Source organism: Marmota monax, unplaced genomic scaffold (assembly GCF_021218885.2).
Source record: "Marmota monax isolate L192 unplaced genomic scaffold, Marmota_monax_Labrador192_F-V1.1 WCK01_AAM20220418_F8-fsc00230, whole genome shotgun sequence".
Taxonomy (NCBI): Eukaryota; Metazoa; Chordata; class Mammalia; order Rodentia; family Sciuridae; genus Marmota; species Marmota monax.
In genome coordinates, this window is record NW_026693365.1 from 1975123 (window position 1) to 1996177 (window position 21055).

General features: G+C 52.9%; 1 protein-coding gene across 1 annotated transcript in view; it reads left to right on the top strand.

Moving 5' to 3' along the window:
• Col6a3 (collagen type VI alpha 3 chain) overlaps positions 1–21055 on the top strand; it is a 78970-nt gene that overhangs the window by 25996 nt on the left and 31919 nt on the right. Inside the window, exons 5-14 of the mRNA XM_046456915.2 lie at positions 3579–4163; positions 5991–6590; positions 7778–8350; positions 9541–10149; positions 11971–12576; positions 14340–14951; positions 15980–16579; positions 17334–17671; positions 18696–18774; positions 19769–19914. Of these exons, the coding sequence (XP_046312871.1) occupies positions 3579–4163; positions 5991–6590; positions 7778–8350; positions 9541–10149; positions 11971–12576; positions 14340–14951; positions 15980–16579; positions 17334–17671; positions 18696–18774; positions 19769–19914 (4748 nt within the window). The remainder of the gene's footprint in view (positions 1–3578; positions 4164–5990; positions 6591–7777; positions 8351–9540; positions 10150–11970; positions 12577–14339; positions 14952–15979; positions 16580–17333; positions 17672–18695; positions 18775–19768; positions 19915–21055) is intronic.

Sequence of the window (21055 nt, forward strand, 5' to 3'; positions counted from 1 at the left end):
TAAAACCCTGCTTACCTGTGTCACTGGGGCACGAGGTGGGTTTTCCTTGGGAAAGGAGTGGCTTCTGGGGCGCAGGAAGGAAAGGAGGCCAGGAGGGGAGGGCGTGTGGGTGGAAGCACCAGGCAGCGTGACCCTGCCACAGAGGAGCGTGGCCCCTTCCCAGGACCTCCCACGAGCCGCGTGCCTGGAGATGGAAGCCACTGGCTGGGGGAGAGCCGCGGCCTCACTGTGGGCACCCCAAGGGTGGGGTGAGTGCCAGGCAGTCGGGGATGACACATATCTGGGTTCAGAGGAGAAGCCTGAGAGGGAGGAGGCTTTGGGGTGGGCGTGGCTGCAGAAGGAAGGCCTGGGGACCAGCCGCCAATCACGACTGTACAGCTGGGTGACAGAGGGGCCTTGGGAGGCCTAGTCAGCCACCCGGGAGACACAGGGGTGTGGGTGACAGGTCAAGGAAGGGGTGTGCGTGGGGAGGGAGACGCTGACAGTGATCCAGAGGACCAGGATTAGCCATTGGACGGTTCCCGGTGGAGGGCAGTGTCCTGGGAGGTATTCTGGAGGTGTAGGCAGGGTCCTGGGAGCAATGGCAGTGTGGTGTTGGGGCGGGAGGAGACCCAGTGAGGATGGGGTGGGCTGCTAGGAGGTGGAGACGGGGTGCTGGGGGCCGAGGGGCTCCCTCCCCTTCAGTGGTGGTTGAGGTGACATCTCACAAGGCAGTAGCAGAGGACTGAGCAGAGAGTAGGGTTGGAGATGACCCTCTGGGGAATGGGAAGTGTTGGAAGGTGCAGGCTGGCACCAGCTGCCTGTGTGCCTTCCGGGGCTCCAAGTGTGGAGTGCAAGCTTCCCTGTTGGGGGATTTTTCCAGGAGTGCCATCTTGCTTGGGTGATGCCTGGAGAAGAGAGGGGGGACAGGGTGGAGTCTTTCTCAGGGAGATGGGAAAATGTGGATCAGAGAGCCCGCAGAGATGGGCGCAGGGGAGAGGTGTGAGTTAGAAAGGGCTGGATGATAGGGTGAGCGTCAGAGATCTGAGAGCTCGTACGGTAGGAGACGTGTGCAGCATTGGTGGGCTGGAAGGACGAAGGCTGGGCAGAGTGTGGGTGTGTGAGATTGCAGAGGTGGTGTGATCTATGGTGACCACAGGCCAGCTGTGGCCCTAGAAGCAGTGCTGTGTGGACAGGAGGACACACTGTATTGGAAGTACTGAGGTATTCAGGTGACTGGTGTCTCCGAGTCACTGAGGATGTAAGGGTAGCACGGACAGGAAGGCAGCTGGAGGAAGGGTGGTCTGGTAGGATGCTTCAGGAGGGCTGTTGGACACAGTAACCTGGAAGAGTGAGGACACCCCAACTCCTGGGCTCTTGGGGGACAGGGGAGGAGGCCTCCTGGGGGTGTCGGGCTCAGTCTTGGAGAGGAGGGCGAACAGTATCCAACAGCATAGCTGACTGATTAACAGGACCTTCAAGTGCACCTCCCTAGGAGGCAAGAGACCAGCAGAACCATGCAATAGAGAAAGGACGGCTCTGATGAGCTGGCATTTCAGGTCAGGCAGAAGGAGACACTGAGGCATCCATGACGTGGCTTCCAATGAGGCAGGCGTGAGAATCCATTGTATGATGGGGCTGAGGAAGTCCACGAACAGCCCTTTCATCTCACAGAAAAGCAAGCAAGCAGCCAACCTGGAGGAGCTACCTGATTCTGTGGGGGCTGGGGGCTAGTGGCAGAGCCATGAAATCCAGGCAGGAATGCAGCCGATCTTGGAGCCATTGGTATTTTTCTGTGTGGCTGGCTATGCAGAGGTCCAGGTGTTTGAGTTCCCAGGGCCTCAGACACAAGTCAAACCTAAGTGGCCTCTTGCTCAGGGGAGGGGACTTTTGGCACAGAATCAAGAGTCCCCGCATGCATTTGAGTTCCCAAAGACAATTCCTAGCTCTCTGGGTTCCTTGTCTGCCACATCCGGACATCTGTCCTTCCCACAGGCCCGTTGGTGGGATGTATAGTGACACTGTGGAAGGAGGTGTTCAAATTTGTACCACACTTAAAATGAGGGTGAGACTTAACTCCCCCGTTCTGCATGTTGTGCCACTGCTGTTACTTATGAAGAATAACAGTAACTGGGGCCACTTGCTGCAGGTGAGCCACTTCCCAGCTGATGGCTGTCATGAATACTTGTCCATTTATCTGCTGTATGTGATATACATGATCAATGCATGTGACAATAGATGTGGGGCATCCTATGTGGACTATGTACGTATGTGTGTGTCACCCACAGCACCCCCGATGGTACAAGGGCATGAGAACTCCACTAGATAGCTACCCATCCAGGTTTATCTGCAAAGATATTTCAAACCAGAATCAGGGGAGCCGCTCAGGGTACTAGCAAGTTCTAACCTGAAGGAAAAAAAGCAGGCCCCGAATGGCTGCTCATGACCAGGTCAGTGAGGAGAGGTGAAATGTTGTCCCGCACATGCTGTTATGCCTGAGGGCAGCTGGGTAACTGCATAAGACATTGGTGCCCCAAGTGTCCCCCTTTTGGGGCCAATGAGGTGTGGCTGTCCTAAAACCATTCCTTAACATGTGCCAACCGTTCTGACTCTAGCCACCACGGTCCTGGCATCCAGTCCACACACCCAGGAATGAGCTGTGTTTAACACACGCATTACCTTCATCCCAAACCTTTCCTCCGCTGGGTGTCACAAAATCCACCTCCCATACAAGCTGTCTGATGGAAGGAGTCACAGGGGCCCTTTTGCAAACACCCCCCATCAGGTCCCACAATTGCACCCTTACCCATCTTGGACACCCACCAGGCTCTGGTGTGGTCCCTGAGGTCTAATAGAGTTCTTTGCCAGTGGAGCAGGTTGCATTCATTCTGAAACAGCAGCTGGGCCAGAGTTCACAGGCAGGGGTCACGTTGAGGTGTTTTGATTTGTGGTTGGTCTTTGAGTTACCATCGTCTTAAGATGTCACTCCAGACCTCTGCAACCCAGGTCTCGTAAGTGAAAACTTCTGTGGCACTTGCTGGCATTGATATTGATTTCCCTTTTTAGGTTTTATGATGTCAAGTCATTTTTTTTTTCCCTGAAAAAAGGAGTCCTGGAATAGAGAGCTAGAGAGATTGAAGATATTTATTTTCATAGAGCTTTCACACTTGGTTATGTGTGATTTTGAAATTGAGATTGTGATCCAGAGGGCTAGGGCTCTCTGAGCAGACGCAAGTTGTTTCTTCAAGCTCTGGCTTTATTCTGGCCAAATTAGATATTTGTGGCAGAAGAGAACTGACTGTCCTTTCAGTGACAGAATGCTAAGCAGGTGGTTACTGAACCTGAATTTGTTTTTGTGCAATTATTTTGTAAAATGATTAGGAGTAGCAGGGTGGGAGGGGAGCCAGCCTGCTACCCCGTAGGAAGCTAATGTAGCGAACGCGTGTGTGTTGACAAATTCCTCCTGAGGTGTTCCCTGATGTCACATTGGCCAGAGCCAATGGGGAGCGTCCTATGTAGGTGGAGGTGTTTGTAGAGAGTCGTTGTTAGGTGTGCTTGGTGAGGCTGTTCCACTCACCTCTCCATGTTGCTACCTACAGTCATCGAGGTCAACAAGAGGGACATAGTCTTCCTGTTGGATGGCTCTTCCAAGCTGGGCCTGGCCAACTTCAATGCCATCCGAGACTTCATTGCCAAGGTCCTCCAGAGGCTGGAAATCGGACAGGATCTCATCCAAGTGGCAGTGGCTCAGTATGCAGACACTGTGAGGCCCGAGTTTTACTTCAATAGCTACCCCACCAAAAGGGAAGTCGTTGCGGCCGTGAGGAGGATGAAGCCCCTGGATGGCCCAGCCCTGAACACGGGCTCTGCTCTGGACTTTGTTCGCAACAACCTGTTCATCAGCTCGGCCGGCTACCGGGCCACAGAGGGGGTTCCCAAGCTCCTGGTGCTGATCACAGGTGGTAAGTCCCTAGATGAGGTCAGCCAGCCCGCCCAGGAGCTGAAGAGGAGCAGCATCATGGCGTTCGCCATTGGGAACCAGGCTGCCGACCCAGCGGAGCTGGAAGAAATCGCCTTTGACTCCTCCCTGGTGTTCAAGCCCGCTGAGTTCCGGGTAACCTCTTTGCAGGGTGTGCTGCCAAGCCTGCTGGCGCCTCTGCGGACCCTCTCTGGAACCACTGAAGGTATGGTGGCCGCGCTCAGACGTGTCGCAGGGTAGCTGCAGGCAGAGCCCTTGAGAGAAAGGCGTTGTTGGTGTTTAGCTGAGAGACGCTTGTTCAATGGTGAAAACAACTGTAGCAAATGGGATTTATTTAGACTTCCTTTTCCCCTGGGCTGAGGACGGTAGGGTTTACAGTGTTGAACAATCAGCTTGTGTAACCTCAACTTCAGGGCCGGGGCCACCTGTTTGTGTGGCTTCTGGCCAAGGCAGTCACGTCTCAGGTCTGGGGCCTAGTGTCCTTCCCTTCCTACTGGTGACCAGCCTCCTGTCCCCCTCCACCAAGGGGGAGCCTGGGTCCTTCCTTTCCTGACTGACAGTGCTGACCCTAGGGGATGGCCTCACCTTTTCACCCTCTGTCCTCTCACTGCTCAGGACCCCCTCTGATGGGACAGCATGCTGAGTGGGTGGGTGTCAAGACCAAACCCCACGGGTCCTCGAATCTCCCAATTAACATGATCCTCAGTGCAATTGTTTCTAAAGACAACATAAAAGCCTTTGAGCCCATGGACTGGGCATATGCAGTCCTCTGATTTAATAAAGAGCAGATGAACATCTTGGAAGCCAGCTTTCCCACCTCCCAGCCTTTCCACTACAGGGGTGCTGGGTGCATGACCCCTGCTGCATGGGTGCCTGCTCCTCCTCCGGAGTCTCCCGCTCCAGAAGTCCTAAACACCTCTCTCTTCTGTATTCCTAACACTCCTGATCCACTCTTTTATAGCCAACGTTCAGCTGGATGAACATGGAATAATATTAGTTTAATCATAGTGAGGCGTTGGGGGTAAATGGGAAAATATACATGTGAAGTCTGTTGGAGAAAAGCAATCATCTCTCAGTATCCACGAGGGCCGGGCAGATACCAAAATCCTCAGATGTCAAATGTGCCGTGTCTGCATATAATCTATGCGATACTCCTGGGTACTTTGTGTTCTCTCTAGATTACTTATAGCGCTGAACATAATGTAAATGCTGTGTAAATGCCTGTTCTACTTTATTGTTCAGGAAAGAGTGGCAAGAAAAACAATCCATACTTTGCTCAATACAGACATAATTTTTTCCAAATATTTTTGATCTGAGATTGGTTGAATCCACAGATGTGGGACTCACAGATTTGGTGGGTCTATGGTGCTCTCATTTAAGAATTTGGCTTTTAATGGATCATGTGTATAACTTCAGACAAGTATTTTCCTGATTGCCCATGATCCTGTCGTTTTTTTTTTGGAGGAACTACCTGGGGGCGTGTGGCTGGATTGCTGTCCAGTGCCACTGGGACTCCCTGGCAGGAGAGGAGCTCAGTGGAGAATGACAAATCATGAGAAAGTCTTTGGTTGTTTGCTAGCCTTAGGAACCCACCTCCTCAGGTTAGGTGAGCTACCTGCTCCTGAGCTTCCATGGGGAACTCCCTGTAGGAGCACAGAGGTGAGCCCCGAGGACCCAGGCCTGCACACATCAGATGAGACATGCAGCAGCCAGCCCCCTCGTAGAACTCATTTCCAGGGAAGAAACGTTCTGTTTCCGGGATTCTGATGACTTTGTGGTTGCAAACCTTCTACTCTGGCCCTGTGTCTGTGAGTCCACTTGGTTTTGTACACTTGGCTGTCAGTGTGCCTCACCAACTCCAGCCTCCGCTAGGGGGAAGTACACAGCCACCTGCCGTCTTCTCTGAGAGGGCATGCTTCGCCACGCTGACGTCCTCTGTGTGCTAAACGTTGGCATGTGTGTACTCGGCAGACACACATGGGGAGCCTTCGTGTTGTGTATGTCTCACTTTGTTTTCTGTGCTTCACCGCAGTTCGCGTAAACAAAAGGGATCTCATCTTCCTTTTGGATGGATCGGTCAACGTTGGAAAAGCCAATTTCCCTTATGTGCGCGACTTTGTCATGAACCTAGTTAACAGCCTTGATGTTGGAAGTGACAATATTCGCGTGGGTGTAGTGCAATATAGTGACACTCCCGTGACCGAGTTCTCACTAGACACATACCAGACCAAGTCAGATCTGCTTGCTCACCTGAGGCAGCTGCAGCTCAAGGGGGGCTCGGGCCTGAACACGGGCTCGGCCCTGAGCTATGTGCATGCCAACCACTTCGCCGAGTCTGGCGGCAGCAGGATCCGTGAACACGTGCCACAGCTCCTGCTCCTGCTCACGGCTGGGCCGTCTGACGACTCTTATTTGCAAGCTGCCAATGCCCTGGCGCGCGCAGGCGTCCTGACCTTTTGTGTGGGGGTCAGCCAGGCGAATAAGGCCCAGCTTGAGCACATTGCTTTTAACCCCAGCCTGGTGTACCTCATGGACGATTTCAGCTCCCTGCCAGCTTTGCCTCAGCAGCTGATCCAACCCCTTACCACATATGTTAGCGGAGGTGTGGAGGAAGTCCCCCTCGCGCAACCAGGTAAACCCCCTCCCCACCGGCGCGGCCCTGCCCTCCTCACATGCCTCCCTGGCCGGGCAAGGTCATGGACAATCTGAACTCAGAGCGTTGTGAGCTCCAGAAAGACACTGGCCCACTTTGGTTGAAATGTTTGGAATGGGGTTTAAGACACTGTACCAGCCAGTTTAGGAGGACAGTTAATGAAAGTTCTGTCCATGCCTTTCAGCCTTAATTCAGAAGCACCCCTCCAAAAGCCTAGGAAGATTCTGGAGTGAAAATCCAGGTGGCAGACTGGGAGGGAGGGTAGCAGGGAGGGAGGGGAGAGAGAAAAGAGAGAGACCCTACATGAGCATGGGGCATGCCTTGACATTTAAAAATTGAAATTGTGTTCTTTATATGGTATCTGTGTGTTCAGACTCTGCTAGATCCAAAAAGTCATCCATACACCTTGGCTCACTAGAAGGCTTCCCAGAGGAAATCTGCATCATTGTGTTTTATTGCAAATTGTCGTGGCAGTGAGACTGCACATGTTTGATCCACCAGCCTACTGACATCACAGAGCTGCGTGCAAGATTAAACCACTGGAAACCCAGTCTAAACAGAACCAAGGGCTGTTTGAACTGGACACAGTATTTATGTGATGTGGTGTAGCCTCCTGTGGGCTGTCATTCATGTTTCCCAAGGCCCAGTGATAGCGCTTGGAAAGTACTGGCAGAGACCTGACCCACCCAGGAACGACCAGAGCTATTTAGCTATTAACTATCCCATAAACCCAAAGACATTGAAAAGACAATCCAGTTAGAGCAGTACATGGCCACCCAGGGACCTGTGCTGCAAACAGGGGATCCTCTGTCACAGACAGGGCAAGTTGTAGCAAAAGTACAGTGAGGACCACCTTTCCCGTAGTTTCATTGGTAACAGTGTGAAATGGTTCTGTTCTCCTGCAGGGGCCCACTGAGGCAGAAGAGGGTTTTTCAGGGGCTTTGATGAGGAAGCTATGTGGGGTTGAGTAGACCAGCCTAGTTTTTTTCTTTTGCAAATGTGCACCACTTTGAATAGCACATTTCTTGACAAGTGGTGCAGGTGTTCTCTTCTCCTGCTGGTACAGTGACCCTCAGGGGAGTCTCACGGGCCCACAGTTAAACGCTGGTGGTGTGACACTGCCAGGATTGCTTTCCTCACTGCATCCTGATCTACTTCCCTTGCAGAGAGCAAGAGAGACATTCTGTTCCTCTTTGATGGCTCAGCCAACCTCGTGGGTCAGTTCCCTGTTGTCCGCGACTTTCTCTACAAGATCATTGACGAGCTTGATGTGAAGCCAGAGGGGACCCGGATTGCAGTGGCTCAGTTCAGTGATGATGTCAAGGTGGAGTCTCGCTTCGATGAGCATCCAAACAAGCCCGACATCCTGAATGTCGTGAAGAGGATGAAGATCAAGACAGGCAGAGCCCTCAACCTGGGCTTCGCCCTGGACTATGCCCAGAGGTACATCTTCGTCAAGTCCGCGGGCAGCCGCATCGAGGATGGAGTGCTGCAGTTCCTCGTGCTGCTGGTTGCTGGGCGGTCCTCGGACTCCGTGGATGGGCCAGCAAGTAACCTGAAGCAGAGTGGGGTGGTGCCTTTCATCTTACAAGCCAAGAACGCAGACCCTGCCGAGCTGGAGCGCATAGTGCCATCCTCCGCCTTCATCCTGGCTGCCGAGTCCCTCCCCAAGATCGGAGATCTTCAGCCACAGATTGTCCATCTCTTGAAATCTGTGCACAATGGAGCCCCACAACCAGGTAGGGCAGAGCACTGGGGGTGGCTTCTGCAGCTGGATTCTTCAGTGCCCAGCCCAGGGTCCTCAGATAGCCTGGAGCCCTCCGGGGGGCCACGGGAAGATGGGAAACCACAGGTGGTCTCTGCAGGAGCCAAAGAATATGAGTCTTCTTTCCACACCTTACTTTTTTATCTGTTTCGTAGGGGAAAACAAGAGAATTCAGGTGATTATTTTAAAGGGCATCAGAATATCTCATGATAAGATGCATTATGAAGCTTTAGATATCAATAGTTAAAATCCCCCTGCTTAAATTTTTTTTACTATCTGCAGAATAGAAGCCATATGACATGGTTATATCAGAGCTGAAACTGTCTTTGTCTTCCTGTTCCTCCAATGCCGGTGTCTAATTCCTTCACTGTTTTAATCCCTTGACTTCATTCATTCAAAATTGAAGGTATTGGAAGAGGCAGATAAATTCCCCCTGTGAAGGCTGCATTTGACTTTTCAACCGCCGATTTACATCACCATGGCTTTGCATTCAACCACTTTTTTATTTGATGATAAAAATGCAGCAAGAAAGAGTGATCAATTGCAGAAGTATCCCTTTGGTTAAAAACTGAGTTTTCGGAGCATATGCACTGGTGGCCGGGTCCCGCCCACAGTGGGTTTGGGTGGCTGCTGACTCCTGGGCTGTGTTTCTTCCATGATCCACCTGTAACTGGGCCCAACCACTTGCCTTCCCTTCTGCACGTGCTCTGGTGATGTGGCCCTGCGACCCCCATCCATGTTCCTCCTCTGCACCCAATCTTCTCCTCGAGTTCACCTGTGAAATTAGCAGCTCTGCTCAGGCGGAACGGCTCTGTACAGTGGTGTGTCCCTCTCATTGCTAGCATGGCAAATCAGCTCGTGTTTAGTGGCTACACATGCCGGCAAACTCAGCTACTCCTTCTCGTGAGTTTGCCAAAGCATCAGTTTAAAAAAAGCCCCTTTCTCCATCGATCCCTTCCCTACCCTTGACAGGGCTGCTGCGACCCTGGACGCCTGGACGCTGGAGATGAACAGCCCCCAATCCTTCACTGAATCCCATTGCAAAGTTCTTTTGCCCTCTCAGGACTTTGGAGTTGACCCTCCCTGGGGGCAATGTGCAGTGCCACATGGGTGTGAAGCTGCTGCTCCCGGTCCCCGGTGAGCCATCAGATGTCTCCCTCCCAGTTTCAGGTGAAAAGGACGTGGTGTTTCTGATCGACAGCTCTGAGGGCGTCAGGAGTGGCTTCACCCTGATGAAGGAGTTTGTGCAGAGAGTGGTGGAGAGCCTGGATGTGGGCCCTGATCGCGTCCGCGTGGCCCTGGTGCAGTACAGTGACCGGACCAGGCCTGAGTTCTACCTGAATTCCTACATGGACCAGCAGAGTGTCATCAGTGCTGTCCGCAGGCTGACCCTGCTGGGCGGGCCGGTCCCCAACACCGGGGCCGCCCTGGACTTTGTGCTGAGGAACATCCTGATCAGCTCTGCAGGAAGCAGGATAGAAGAGGGTGTCCCCCAGCTTCTGATCGTGCTCACGGCTGAGAGGTCTGGTGATGACGTGAGGGGCCCCTCGGTGGTCCTGAAGAGGGGCGGGGCAGTGCCCATCGGCATTGGCATTGGCAACGCTGACATCTCAGAGATGCAGACCATCTCCTTCATCCCAGACTTCGCTGTGGCCATCCCTACCTTCCGGGAGCTGGGCACTGTCCAGCAGGTCATCTCTGAGAGGGTGACCCAGCTGAGCCGTGATGAGCTGAGCAGGTTGCAGCCGATTTTCCCGCAACCACTGAGCCCAGGTTAGTGGAGAATTCTGTGGGCCGTTTTTCCTTGAAATCATCGGGGACCCGTGTTTAGACTGTGGGCCACAGGGTGCTTTCAATCTTCCTTCCACCACCGCATATAGTGACAACTAGAGTCACGTGAAAAATTAGAAGCCATGTGCCTTTTTAGGTCTCATTGGAGAAGCCAAGATTCATGCTTTTGGCCAAATAAAAGTCTGCAGGAGGACATATCCTGGCTGAGGCTCAGACTCCCTAATCTGCAGGCAGCCCCTCTGCAGCTGTCTGAAGGGGCTGTCAGCCACACCAGCTCAGCCTCATTCTGCGTGGTCCCCAGGAGCCTGGGTACAGCCCTCCACTATCAGAAGCCAGTCTGGTCACAGGCACCCTGCTGTCAAGTGTGGGCAGAGCCTCTGCTATATTGACCTCTTCTGTGCCAGAGTACAAACATTAGTTTTGAATTTTTCTTAAAAATGAGAAGCGTCTGGACTGGAGGGAAGGCCCCCTGGCCCCTGGGCCCAGGGGTGTTCTATTTCTTCCTCGCCAGACCTGGTACAATAAGCCTGAGAATGGCGGGAGCCCTGGGGGCTGAGAGGAAGAGGACTAAGAAGAATCCTCCCTCAACACAAACCCGCCCAGTGCCTGCTGTCCCTGCTCCTGGGCAGGGGCAGTCACAGTGCTGAGGGAGCAGAGTGTCCCTGAAGGAAGGCGGGGTGAGAAAGAGACAAAGGAGCTGGTGGCAGGGTGCCTCGTCCTGTGGGGAAGGAGGGAGGGAAAGGAGGCTGGTGGGCACTGGGTCAGCTTCTGTAGGACAGCAGTGAGCCTGCCGGCTTGCATGAGTGTTCGGAAGTGGTTGCCATAAGATAAATTTGGGAGACAGTGAGACAAAGTGAGATGGTTTCCTCTCTCTGATTGGTGTACCTGTGCATCTCCCATGCAGCAGGCGGATGCACGTTCCAAACCTCGACTGCAGGAGTCTGTTATGATGCCCCTCGAGGTGCCTGGTGTGGGCGAGGATGCACTTTGGAAGCATGTGTGTTCAGCTTCTTACTCCAAACACAGATGCTCTTTCTGCAGCCATGGGGTTCCTGGTCCATTCCCTCTCCCACTCCTCAGAATGGCCACGCCTCTTCCTCTCCTTTCTTCCTACCGTTTCTTCCCCACCTCTCCTTTCTCAGCTTGCTCTCAGCTGGTGGCCTTGAGTCCCGTTGCACCAAGAAAATACATGTAAATCCAAGAGAAGTTCCAGAGGCTCCCCGACTCTCTACTGGCCGTGATGTCCACGTCTCAGTGGTGGCCTGTCTGGGATGGTCCGTTTCTGTCTCTGTGGCCACCTTCTCCTCCCCTGCCCAGGGCGTCCTCTGCAGTTCTCTCTCTCCTGTCACCCTGTACCACCATGCAGCGCGATTCCACTCATGGTACCAGTATACTGCTTCCTTCTCTCTTAAACACTCTCTCTATGCCCCTGTGCCCCCTCCAGCTGCACCGGACATCTCCCCTCAATCCTCTCTGACCACCCCCAGTCTGTGGCTCACCCTCACCCTCCACAGGAAACACTCCTATCTGTCCCTCCATCTGCTGAAGCCGGATGCCCACTCTGGTGCCATCTTACCCAGTCTGTGAGAAGCACTGCCACAGCTGAGATTCCCTCCTTCTGGAAACATCCTTGTCACTTGGTGACAAGCTCCTACAGCTTCTGCTCCCTGGGGGCACTTGTCCTGACCTTGCCTGCTCCTCCTCTTGCCTCTCATGTACAGACACTGAGGGGCACAGGGCTTGCTCCTTAGACTGATATTCTAATGTGCTTCGTTAATGCTAAAGATCATGTTTGGTTCACAGGAACTGGGAGCAAGAAGGACGTGGTCTTCCTCATTGATGGGTCTCAAAGTGCTGGCCCCGAGTTCCAGCACATACGCTCCCTCCTCGAGAGGCTGGTGGAGTACCTGGACGTGGGCTTCGACACCACCCGGGTAGCAGTCATCCAGTTCAGCGAGGACCCCAAGGTGGAGTTTCTGCTGAATGCCCACGCCAGCAAGGACGAGGTGCTGAACGCGGTAAGGCGGCTGCGGCCCAAGGGCGGGAGGCAGGTCAACGTTGGAAATGCGCTGGAGTACGTGTCCAGGAACATCTTCAAGAGGCCGCTGGGGAGCCGGATAGAAGAGGGTGTCCCGCAGTTCCTGGTCCTTATCTCGTCTGGCAAGTCTGACGACCAGGTGGAGGACGGTGCTGTGGAGCTCAAGCAGTTTGGGGTGGCCCCTTTCACCATAGCCAGGAACGCAGACCGGGAGGAGCTGGTGAAGATCTCTCTGAGTCCTGAGTACGTGTTCTCAGTGAGCACCTTCAGGGAGCTGCCCAGCCTGGAGCAGAAACTGCTGACCCCCATCACCACGCTGACCTCTGAGCAGATACAGCAGATCCTGGCAAATACCCGCTACCCTCCCCCGGGTAAGACTGGAGGGGTGGGGTGGTTTCCCTCCGGGTGTTTCTGATGGGGAAGAGACCAGGCTCGAAGGCCTGGCTAAAGGTGACAATTTACAATAAAGGGTGCTCTTCCACCTTGACACCTCCAGCCAGGCGCCCCCAGGATGGCCAGCGACTGGACAGGTTGACTCTGTCCCTTGATGTCCCACGGGAGGATGGGCGTCTCAGTAATAGGGCCATGGGTTTGAGCTTGTGCCAGGCCATTTCGTGGAAGGCTTAAGGAAGTGGGACTTTGGTGTGGACTGGGTGTGGCCACGCAGTGGAGGTAGTTCTTCAGTGGGCTGCCTTAGGAAGTCAGGGTAAAGATGGAAAAGAAGCAGGTCACCCCTGCCCACCCGGACAGCAGTGCGGTCACCTTCGTGGTTTGGATAGTTCCCAGGTTTTTGTCTGTGTTCACATACGATTATAGCAGCCTCATTTCTACCTTCCCTATGGTGACCAGAGTGGTCTTGTCTGATGCTGATGTTCTGTGGGGTCCTTTGGGCCTGGCAGGGGACCCCCAGGTTGTGTGTGCTGGGCCTGCTTCCCAGCCTGAGAGCTACTTTCTCTCTCCCAGTAAATGGCTCAGTGACGGTCATCTCAGTCTCACTGTGCAGCTCTTCCAGGTTGGATGAGACCAAGCCAGGTGGACATCTGTCAAGTGGCAACGTATTAGTTCACTTAAATGACATCTGAGAAACATCTAGGTTCTAATAGGAAACTGTGGCTCATCTTTCCCAAGATGTTTTTGTTAATTTTGTACAAGCTGAGTGTCCCTAAACTAAAATGCTGGGGATTAGTAGTATTTCAGATTTTGGATTTATTTGGGTTTTGGAATATTTGCATATAGGTAATGAGATACCTCGGGGAGGAGACCAAGTCTAAACATAAAATTCATTGATGTTTCATATACACCTTATGTACATAGTCTGAAACTAATTTTATTCAGTTAAAAAATAATGTTGTGCATGGAACAAAGTTTCAGTGTGAAATTTTCTGTGTCCAAAACCAACAAACAAACAAATTTCTGTTCAAAAAATTTCAAATTGGAGTATCTTAGATTTCTGATTTTTGGATAAGGGGTGTTCAATCTGTAGTTAAGAACCAATGCATGTAAAGAAATGGGGCAATAATCATGAAAATAAAGACTTTGTATAAATCCTGGGGATACGTGGCCAAAAGAGATGAGGGTGTCTCTGTTGGTGGGGGTTGTTAATGTGACAGGTGGCACTCAGGGGGCTGGTTGTCCCTCACAGAGACCCGCCCCGAGGGCTGAGTCAGCAGCAGTGCAGGCCGGGGTCAGGGATGGACCTGGGCCTCTCAGGACTGTCGCAGTGATGGCACAGTGATCGCTGTCTTTCTCCTCTCCAAGGACGCTCTTCTAGACGTCAGTCAGCGGCTCTGTTTCCGACTCTCTAGAGGGTGCTATTCCAGGATCTGTTTCCAAACGCCGCTTACATTTTTAAAACTAGTAAGAACTCAGACCACAGAGCCAAGATGGGAAAAGGGTCAACCCAGGGAGGTCTGGGGGGAACTTGAGGTATTTAAAGAGAGGAGATTGTTTCAGTGAGAAAGACCCGACCTTCCCTGGTTCATTTAAAAGGCCCGAGAGGCCGTGGCCGCGGTGGCTGGGTGGAGCCCCAGTGCCGCCATCGTGCCCAGCCCCAGGGGTGGGGCAGAAGCAGAGGCAGGAGGAGCTGGGCTAGGGCAGCCGGGCACTGACCTCCCTCTCCTCCCTGTGCCCTCAGCTGCGGAGAGCGACGCCGCGGACATCGTCTTCCTGATCGACAGCTCCGAGGGCGTCCAGACGGATGGCTTTGCCAACATCCGGGATTTTATTACCAGGATCGTCCGGAGACTCAACATCGGCCCCAGCAGAGTGAGAGTCGGGGTCGTGCAGTTCAGCAACGAGGTCTTCCCTGAGTTCTACCTCAAGACCTACAAGTCCCAGGTGCCCGTGCTCGAGGCCCTCCGGCGCCTGAGGCTCCGCGGTGGCTCTCCGCGGAACACGGGCAAAGCGCTGGAGTTTGTGGCAAGAAACCTCTTCGTCAAGTCTGCGGGGAGCCGGATAGAAGACGGCGTGCCCCAGCACCTTGTCCTGGTTCTGGGTGGAAGGTCTCAGGATGACGTTTCCAGGTTCTCCAAGGTCATCAGTTCCTCGGGGATCATGACCTTGGGAATAGGAGACCAGAACGTCGACAAGGCCGAGCTGCAGACCATCGCCAGCAACCCGAGGCTGGTCTTCCCGGTGCGGGAGTTCAGAGATCTCCCCAACATAGAAGTGAGGGTCATGAACTCCTTCGGACCCTCTGGGGCTACTCCTGGGCCTTCCGTGGAGACACCGCCTCCTTCAAGGCCAGGTAGGAGCTCTCTGACCCTCTACTACAAGTGGACCATCAATGACTTTTAATTAAACTATAATTGGCATTCGTTGTAATAATTTTCTTTCAGGGCCTTTTCTGCAGATAATATTAGAAACTAAACACTGGAAAAAAGTTGAAATAGAGGGAAACATATCCCCCAAAGCACATGGTCACTCATCCTTGCTCACTCCCACGGTTAGAGGCAGCCCATGGCGGGCTCTGTAGGGGTGCACTGGGGGCTAATCTAACCGTTGGCCCTCAGGAGAGACAGCGTCTCAGAGTCAGACACACCATGCCCCACTGGCTGTCACTTTGAAATCAGGGCCTTCCCAGAGATGGGACGCTCAGCACAGTCTGCCTGGGCCTCCATCCTTGGCCTCCTTCCTTGGCCTTCAGATGTGTCCACCAGCATCTTCTTTCTCGTGCTCCTGGCCCTCACCTGTGGGGATGCCAAGAGCACGTCGGATACCTCCACTACCCACCCCTTTCCTTGCCCTCTTCTGGGCAAATGGACATTCAGATCCCTGGTGCATGAGCAGGACTGGGCTTCTAGAAGGATCTGCATTCCATTTGACTCTCCCTGCCTCTTAGCCTGGCTGTGCCACATCTGTACCTCTCACATTGTCTCCAGCTTCCTCTCCTTTTCAGTGGACTCTCTGCTGCTTGATTAGAACCAGAAAGTTACCCGCAGCAGCCACTGGTTTCAGCAGGCTCTCACGAAGCTCTGCATTATGAATGGATGGGCCCCCTAATCCTCCCAAGGGTCTACTTTCCACTTTCCAGTCTGTCTCTCTAGCCCTTCCTTGCCCTGCCCTTCACCTGTCTCCCCCAACTCCTGACAGAGACTTACTTTCGACCCGAATTAGAAGGTTTCATGGCATTTCCTAGACATCGAGAACGAGACCCCTGTGGAATTCCTGGCACAGTGCCCTCTTTTGCATGTCTTTTTTTAATTGATGTTTGGTGCATTTATGTTCAGGGTACTGAGACGCAATCTCTCCCCATGTTGGTTGTGACCCCTGTAGAGAAGAAGAAAGCAGACATTGTGTTCCTGTTGGACGGGTCCATCAATTTCAGGAGGGACACTTTCCAGGAGGTGCTCCGGTTTGTGTCTGAAATTGTGGACACGGTTTATGAAGACGGCGACTCCATCCAAGTGGGGCTAGTCCAGTACAACTCCGACCCCACGGATGAGTTCTATCTGCGGGACTTTTCCACCAAGAGGCAAATCATTGACGCCATCAACAAGGTGGTCTACAAAGGGGGTAGACATGCCAACACCAGGGTGGGCCTGGAGCACCTGAGGATGAATCATTTTGTGCCTGAGGCAGGCAGCCGCCTGGATCAGAGGGTCCCTCAGATCGCCTTTGTGATCACCGGCGGGAAGTCGGTGGAGGACGCTCAGGACGTGAGCATGGCGCTTACCCAGAAAGGCGTCAAAGTGTTTGCAGTCGGTGTGAGGAACATCGACTCGGAGGAGGTGGGGAAAATTGCATCCAACAGTGCCACAGCCTTCCGCGTGGGGAATGTCCAGGAGCTGTCGGAACTGAGTGAGCAGGTCCTGGAAACGCTGCACGATGCGATGCATGAGACCTTATGTCCTGGTGTGACCGACGTCTCCAAAGGTAACCCCATGTGCACATTGATCCCCTGGTGTGTATGTTTTCAACCCTTTCCCGTTGAAGTTTGCAGGTTTTTTTTTCAGCTATCTGGATTACCCGGATCCCAGTGCTGGCTATGGTGGCAGTTGGTGGCTCTGAGTATTTACTTATGTCAACATGGGTGGGCCCTGGTACTCCTCTGACCACTGGTCTGGTGTCTCCTCCCAGGATAATAGATTAAGTCAACCTTCTTTGCCCTTATAAAAGATTTACTTTTTCTCTTATTATTTATTTATTGTGGTGCTGGGGATTGAACCCAGGGCCTTGAGCATGTAAGGCAAGAGCTCTACCAATTGAGCTATAACCCTCAGCTCCACTCCTGTTATTTAAATTCCACAAATAATTCAGATATGTTCATCTTTGTTTTTGATTACAGGTTGATTGGATCAATTGTTTAAGATCAGTGGATTTGCTTTCTGAAGTGCTCATAGTTTTGTGCACAATCTTGGTGCACAAATGCCAGCTGTATATCACCACACCCAAAATAGCACCTTCAGAAGCGTGGACTTTTATTAAATGGCCCAAGACTTGGGTTTCTTGCAGCCACTCTCTTGTTTCCCTGTGTGAGGCAGGTCTATTGCTTCTCAGAGCTCTTACACAGAGGATCTTTGGCTCGTGAGCCAGTGTCCCGGTTCCCTGGGCCAGGACTATACCTATTGCAGGTAGAAGTAGAATTCTTGGCAGCTTCAACTTAGAACTGTGCATTTCTCCTTTTCAGCCTGTAATCTGGATGTGATTCTGGGGTTTGATGGATCAAGAGATCAGAATGTGTTTGTGACTCAGAAGGGCCTTGAGTCCAAGATGGACATCATCTTGAACAGGATCAGCCAGATGCAAAGAATCAGCTGCAGTGGTGGCCAGCTGCCTACCGTGCGGGTATCAGTGGTAGCCAACACACCCTCGGGGCCGGTGGAGGCCTTTGAATTCCAGGAGTACCAGCCAGAGCTGTTTGAGACATTCCGCAACATGCGCAACCAGCACCCCTACATCCTCACCGCTGACACGCTGAAGGTCTATCAGAACAAGTTCCAGAAGTCCTCGCCAGACAGCGTGAAGGTGAGCGGGCCACACACTCCCTCGGCAGCCTCTGGAGTCTCTAGGGAGCAGAAGGCCCCAGTTATTCTCACATTCACACTCTGCACAGGACTAGGTTTTTCGTGCCCAGGTGGAAAAATTCTTCATTGATTGACTGGTCATAATTTCATGTCAAATTTTGCTAGCTTTACTTGAGTTCTAAAAAATATCCTCGGTATCAGTAGTGAAGCTTGAGTGAATTGGATTTCTGATTCATTCATGTTTTTTTTGTGGTGCTGGGGATTGAACCCAGGGCCTTGTGCATGCCAGGCCCTCATTCATGCTCAATGATAGTCCTGCCCATTAAATAAGGCACGTTCTCAGCTTGTGTCTCTCTGTGTGTTCCTACATATGTACATACACAGGCATGGGATGTGCACACACCATTCGTTTGTCAGGGATTTCATTACAAAGTACTGCAGGCTGGGTGGCTTAAGTAACAGAAATTTATTATTTCCTCTTAGCAAGGAAGGCTGCAGTCTGACCTCAGCTGTCAGCAGAGTGGGTTTTCTCTGAGCCTGGCTTCTGTTGGTGCACTTGGCTGCCCTCTGTGTTACTGTGTCCTAAACTGGAAAGGACACCAGTCATTGTGGATTAGAGGCCACCTGAGAGCTCGCTTCACTTTATCGCCCCTCACCTCCTTCTGAGCATAGCACATTCTGGGTGCTGGGGTTAGGACCTCGGTGTGTGGGTTTTGAGGAGAGCACAGTTCAGCCCCGGACAGACAGACAGACACACACCATTTGTAGATACCACATCTGAGAAATAGGAGATGAGAATGAGGTGAGCTGATTTATTTTCATTACTATTTGTGATTTTAAAAATTAAGCACTAAACTGTACTCATTTATTTCAGACCTCTTATTGTACAACATCCTAGACCATGGCCCAAAGTTCCTCAACTGTGAAATGAGGAGTTTATTTAGACAAGACCCTTTTAGGCCCCTTCCCCAGCCTGTGAGTTTCTCTCCTGCTCAGGTGGGACCTGACTCCTCTCTGGTCTGCAGGTGGTCATTCACTTCACTGATGGCGCAGACGGAGATCTGGCCGACCTGCACAGAGCTTCCGAGGCACTCCGGCAAGAAGGTAGGTTCAGGGGCTTCCTACCCGCGAGAACCAGCCCAGGCGAGGCAGGGCTTGCTGCTCTGCTGAGAGAAACCGCTGGTGGGAGTCTTTGGGGCGTGGGCAGCTTTAGTTGGAGGACTCTCCCTGGCATCTTGGCCTTTCCGTGCCAGCCTGGGGCTGTGGGATGAGGCTGACAGGAAATCTTTCTGAGCCAGGGATGGCTTTATCCCCAACCCCTGGTGCAGGCCCTCAGGCTCTGAGACCCATGCAGACGGCAGAACACCTAGAAGGCTGATGCGTTTGAATCAAGTGTTGAGTTGTCGCAGCCCGTTACATAAGCTAGAAATGCATGTGTTGCAAAAACTCCACAGCTCAAGGACACTGCAAGATTTAAGTTAAAAAACAGTGGAATAAGACAAGATAAATGATATAAATGAACTTAGCAAGTCTCAGGGGCAGGTGAGCAGACAGGTGAACGTCAGGGGGGTGAGCAGACAGGTGAACGTCAGGGCCAGGTGAGCAGACTGGTGAACGTCAGGGGGGTGAGCAGACAGGTGAACGTCAGGTGCTCATCTGCTTTGAATTTGGCAGCGCTGATTCTCAGAGCAGCGGCTGTGAGGGAGGGCTCAGGGAGCGTTGGCGGAAGCAGGATTTATCTTAACAACCTTCTACTCATGAGCGTACTTCCCCAGCTTTGAGAGGAGACTGTGCTACCTGACTGGGGGCCGTGGTGGTTTCCCCACAGCACACCCCTGCTCCTAGGAGGGGCTTGAGAATTGCCATTTCCTGTCTTGAAAGTAAAGAGTTTAGCTGAGGACACATTGGAAACAGCAGCTCAGAGGAGTCTGCAGTGTCGGTATTGCAACCCTTCACAGCAGCTCATCAGTTTGATTAAGCATGTTAAAGCCAAATTTATGCTGAATTTGCTTAAAAAAAACAACACAAAAACCCAGCCAGGAAAACCATGTGGCGGCTCGACAGGCCTGGGTGAGCTGAGTGCCCGTCTCTCCTCCAGGTGTCCACGCCCTGATCCTGGTGGGCCTGGAGCGGGTAGCCAACCTGGAGCAGCTGACGCAGCTGGAGTTCGGGCGAGGGTTCATGTACGACAGGCCCCTGCGGCTCAACCTGCTGGATTTAGATTATGAACTGGCGGAGCAGCTCGTGAGTTTTATTCTGAGGTCTTTGCTGTGATCTAGGTATGGTGGTTTTGGCATCTCAACACAAGGAAGCCAGTTATGGCCCGGGGAGCGGGGACAGGGCTCTGGGTGGCAATTCAGTTTGTTCAGTTCACTTGGGACCGGCCTTGTTGCCCTCTGTGTGGATCCTTGAGGAGCCAGCTTGGAGCTGGAGCATCAACAGCTGGAAGGTGGGTCGGTGGGTCTGCAGACCCGCTGCCGGGAAGTCCTCTGGGCCCAGGAGCAGTGGCTTTTTTGCAACATCCCCAGCCACCCCCGCCCACCCTTCCCCCCCCCACCCCCAGGGCTGAGGACCAAACTCAGGGCCGCGTGCTCGTCAGGCAAGTGTTCTGCCACTGAGCTAAATACCCACCCCCCCTTTTTTATTTTTAATTTTTTATTTTGAGACAGGGTCTCACTAGGTTGTTTATAGACTTGTGAAGCTGCTGAGGCTGGCTTTGAACCTGTGATCCTCCTGCCTCAGCCTCCCAAGCTGCTGGGATTCCAGGCGTGTGCCACCGTTCCTGGAGAATTGTAGCTTCTTATAATGACTTTTCATTCGTAAGATTGCTGGGAAGGCAAAAGCTTGCCACTGACCAGCCCTGGACAGGCAGCAGCCACCACAGAATTTACATGATGAAAACAAGATGTCACCTAAAAAGGAAGGCCAAGGCCCCTCTAGGGGAGAAGAGGTTTCATTGCCTTCCTCTCTGGTTTCCTTGGTGCAGGGGGAGAAACCCCCTGAGGCTTCTCTTCACCGAGCCCAGACTCTCTCAGCAGGCGGAGTTGCCTCGTGGCCTGGGAGACGCGGGAGGCAGGCCCCATGGAGAACTAGGGTTCTTTGGTGGTGGTTGGGATGAGAACCAAGAGGTTGGGGTGAGCCGCCTCTGCCCCTCCTTCCCTCCTACCTTCTTCCGGGCTGCAGTTAGAAGTTTTTACTGGGTCGAGTCAGTTGACGAATCTGGGACAGGGGAGAAAGTGAGAGCTCCAAGAAGCTCATTGCAGGAACACGCGTGTGGCCTCCGCTGGCTCAGCAGATGGAAACGCATCTGGGTTGCGCCCTTGCCTCTTAAGGTCAGGCGGTAGGGTGGACAGAAGTGTGAAGTGTGTGTGTGTGGGGGGTGTTC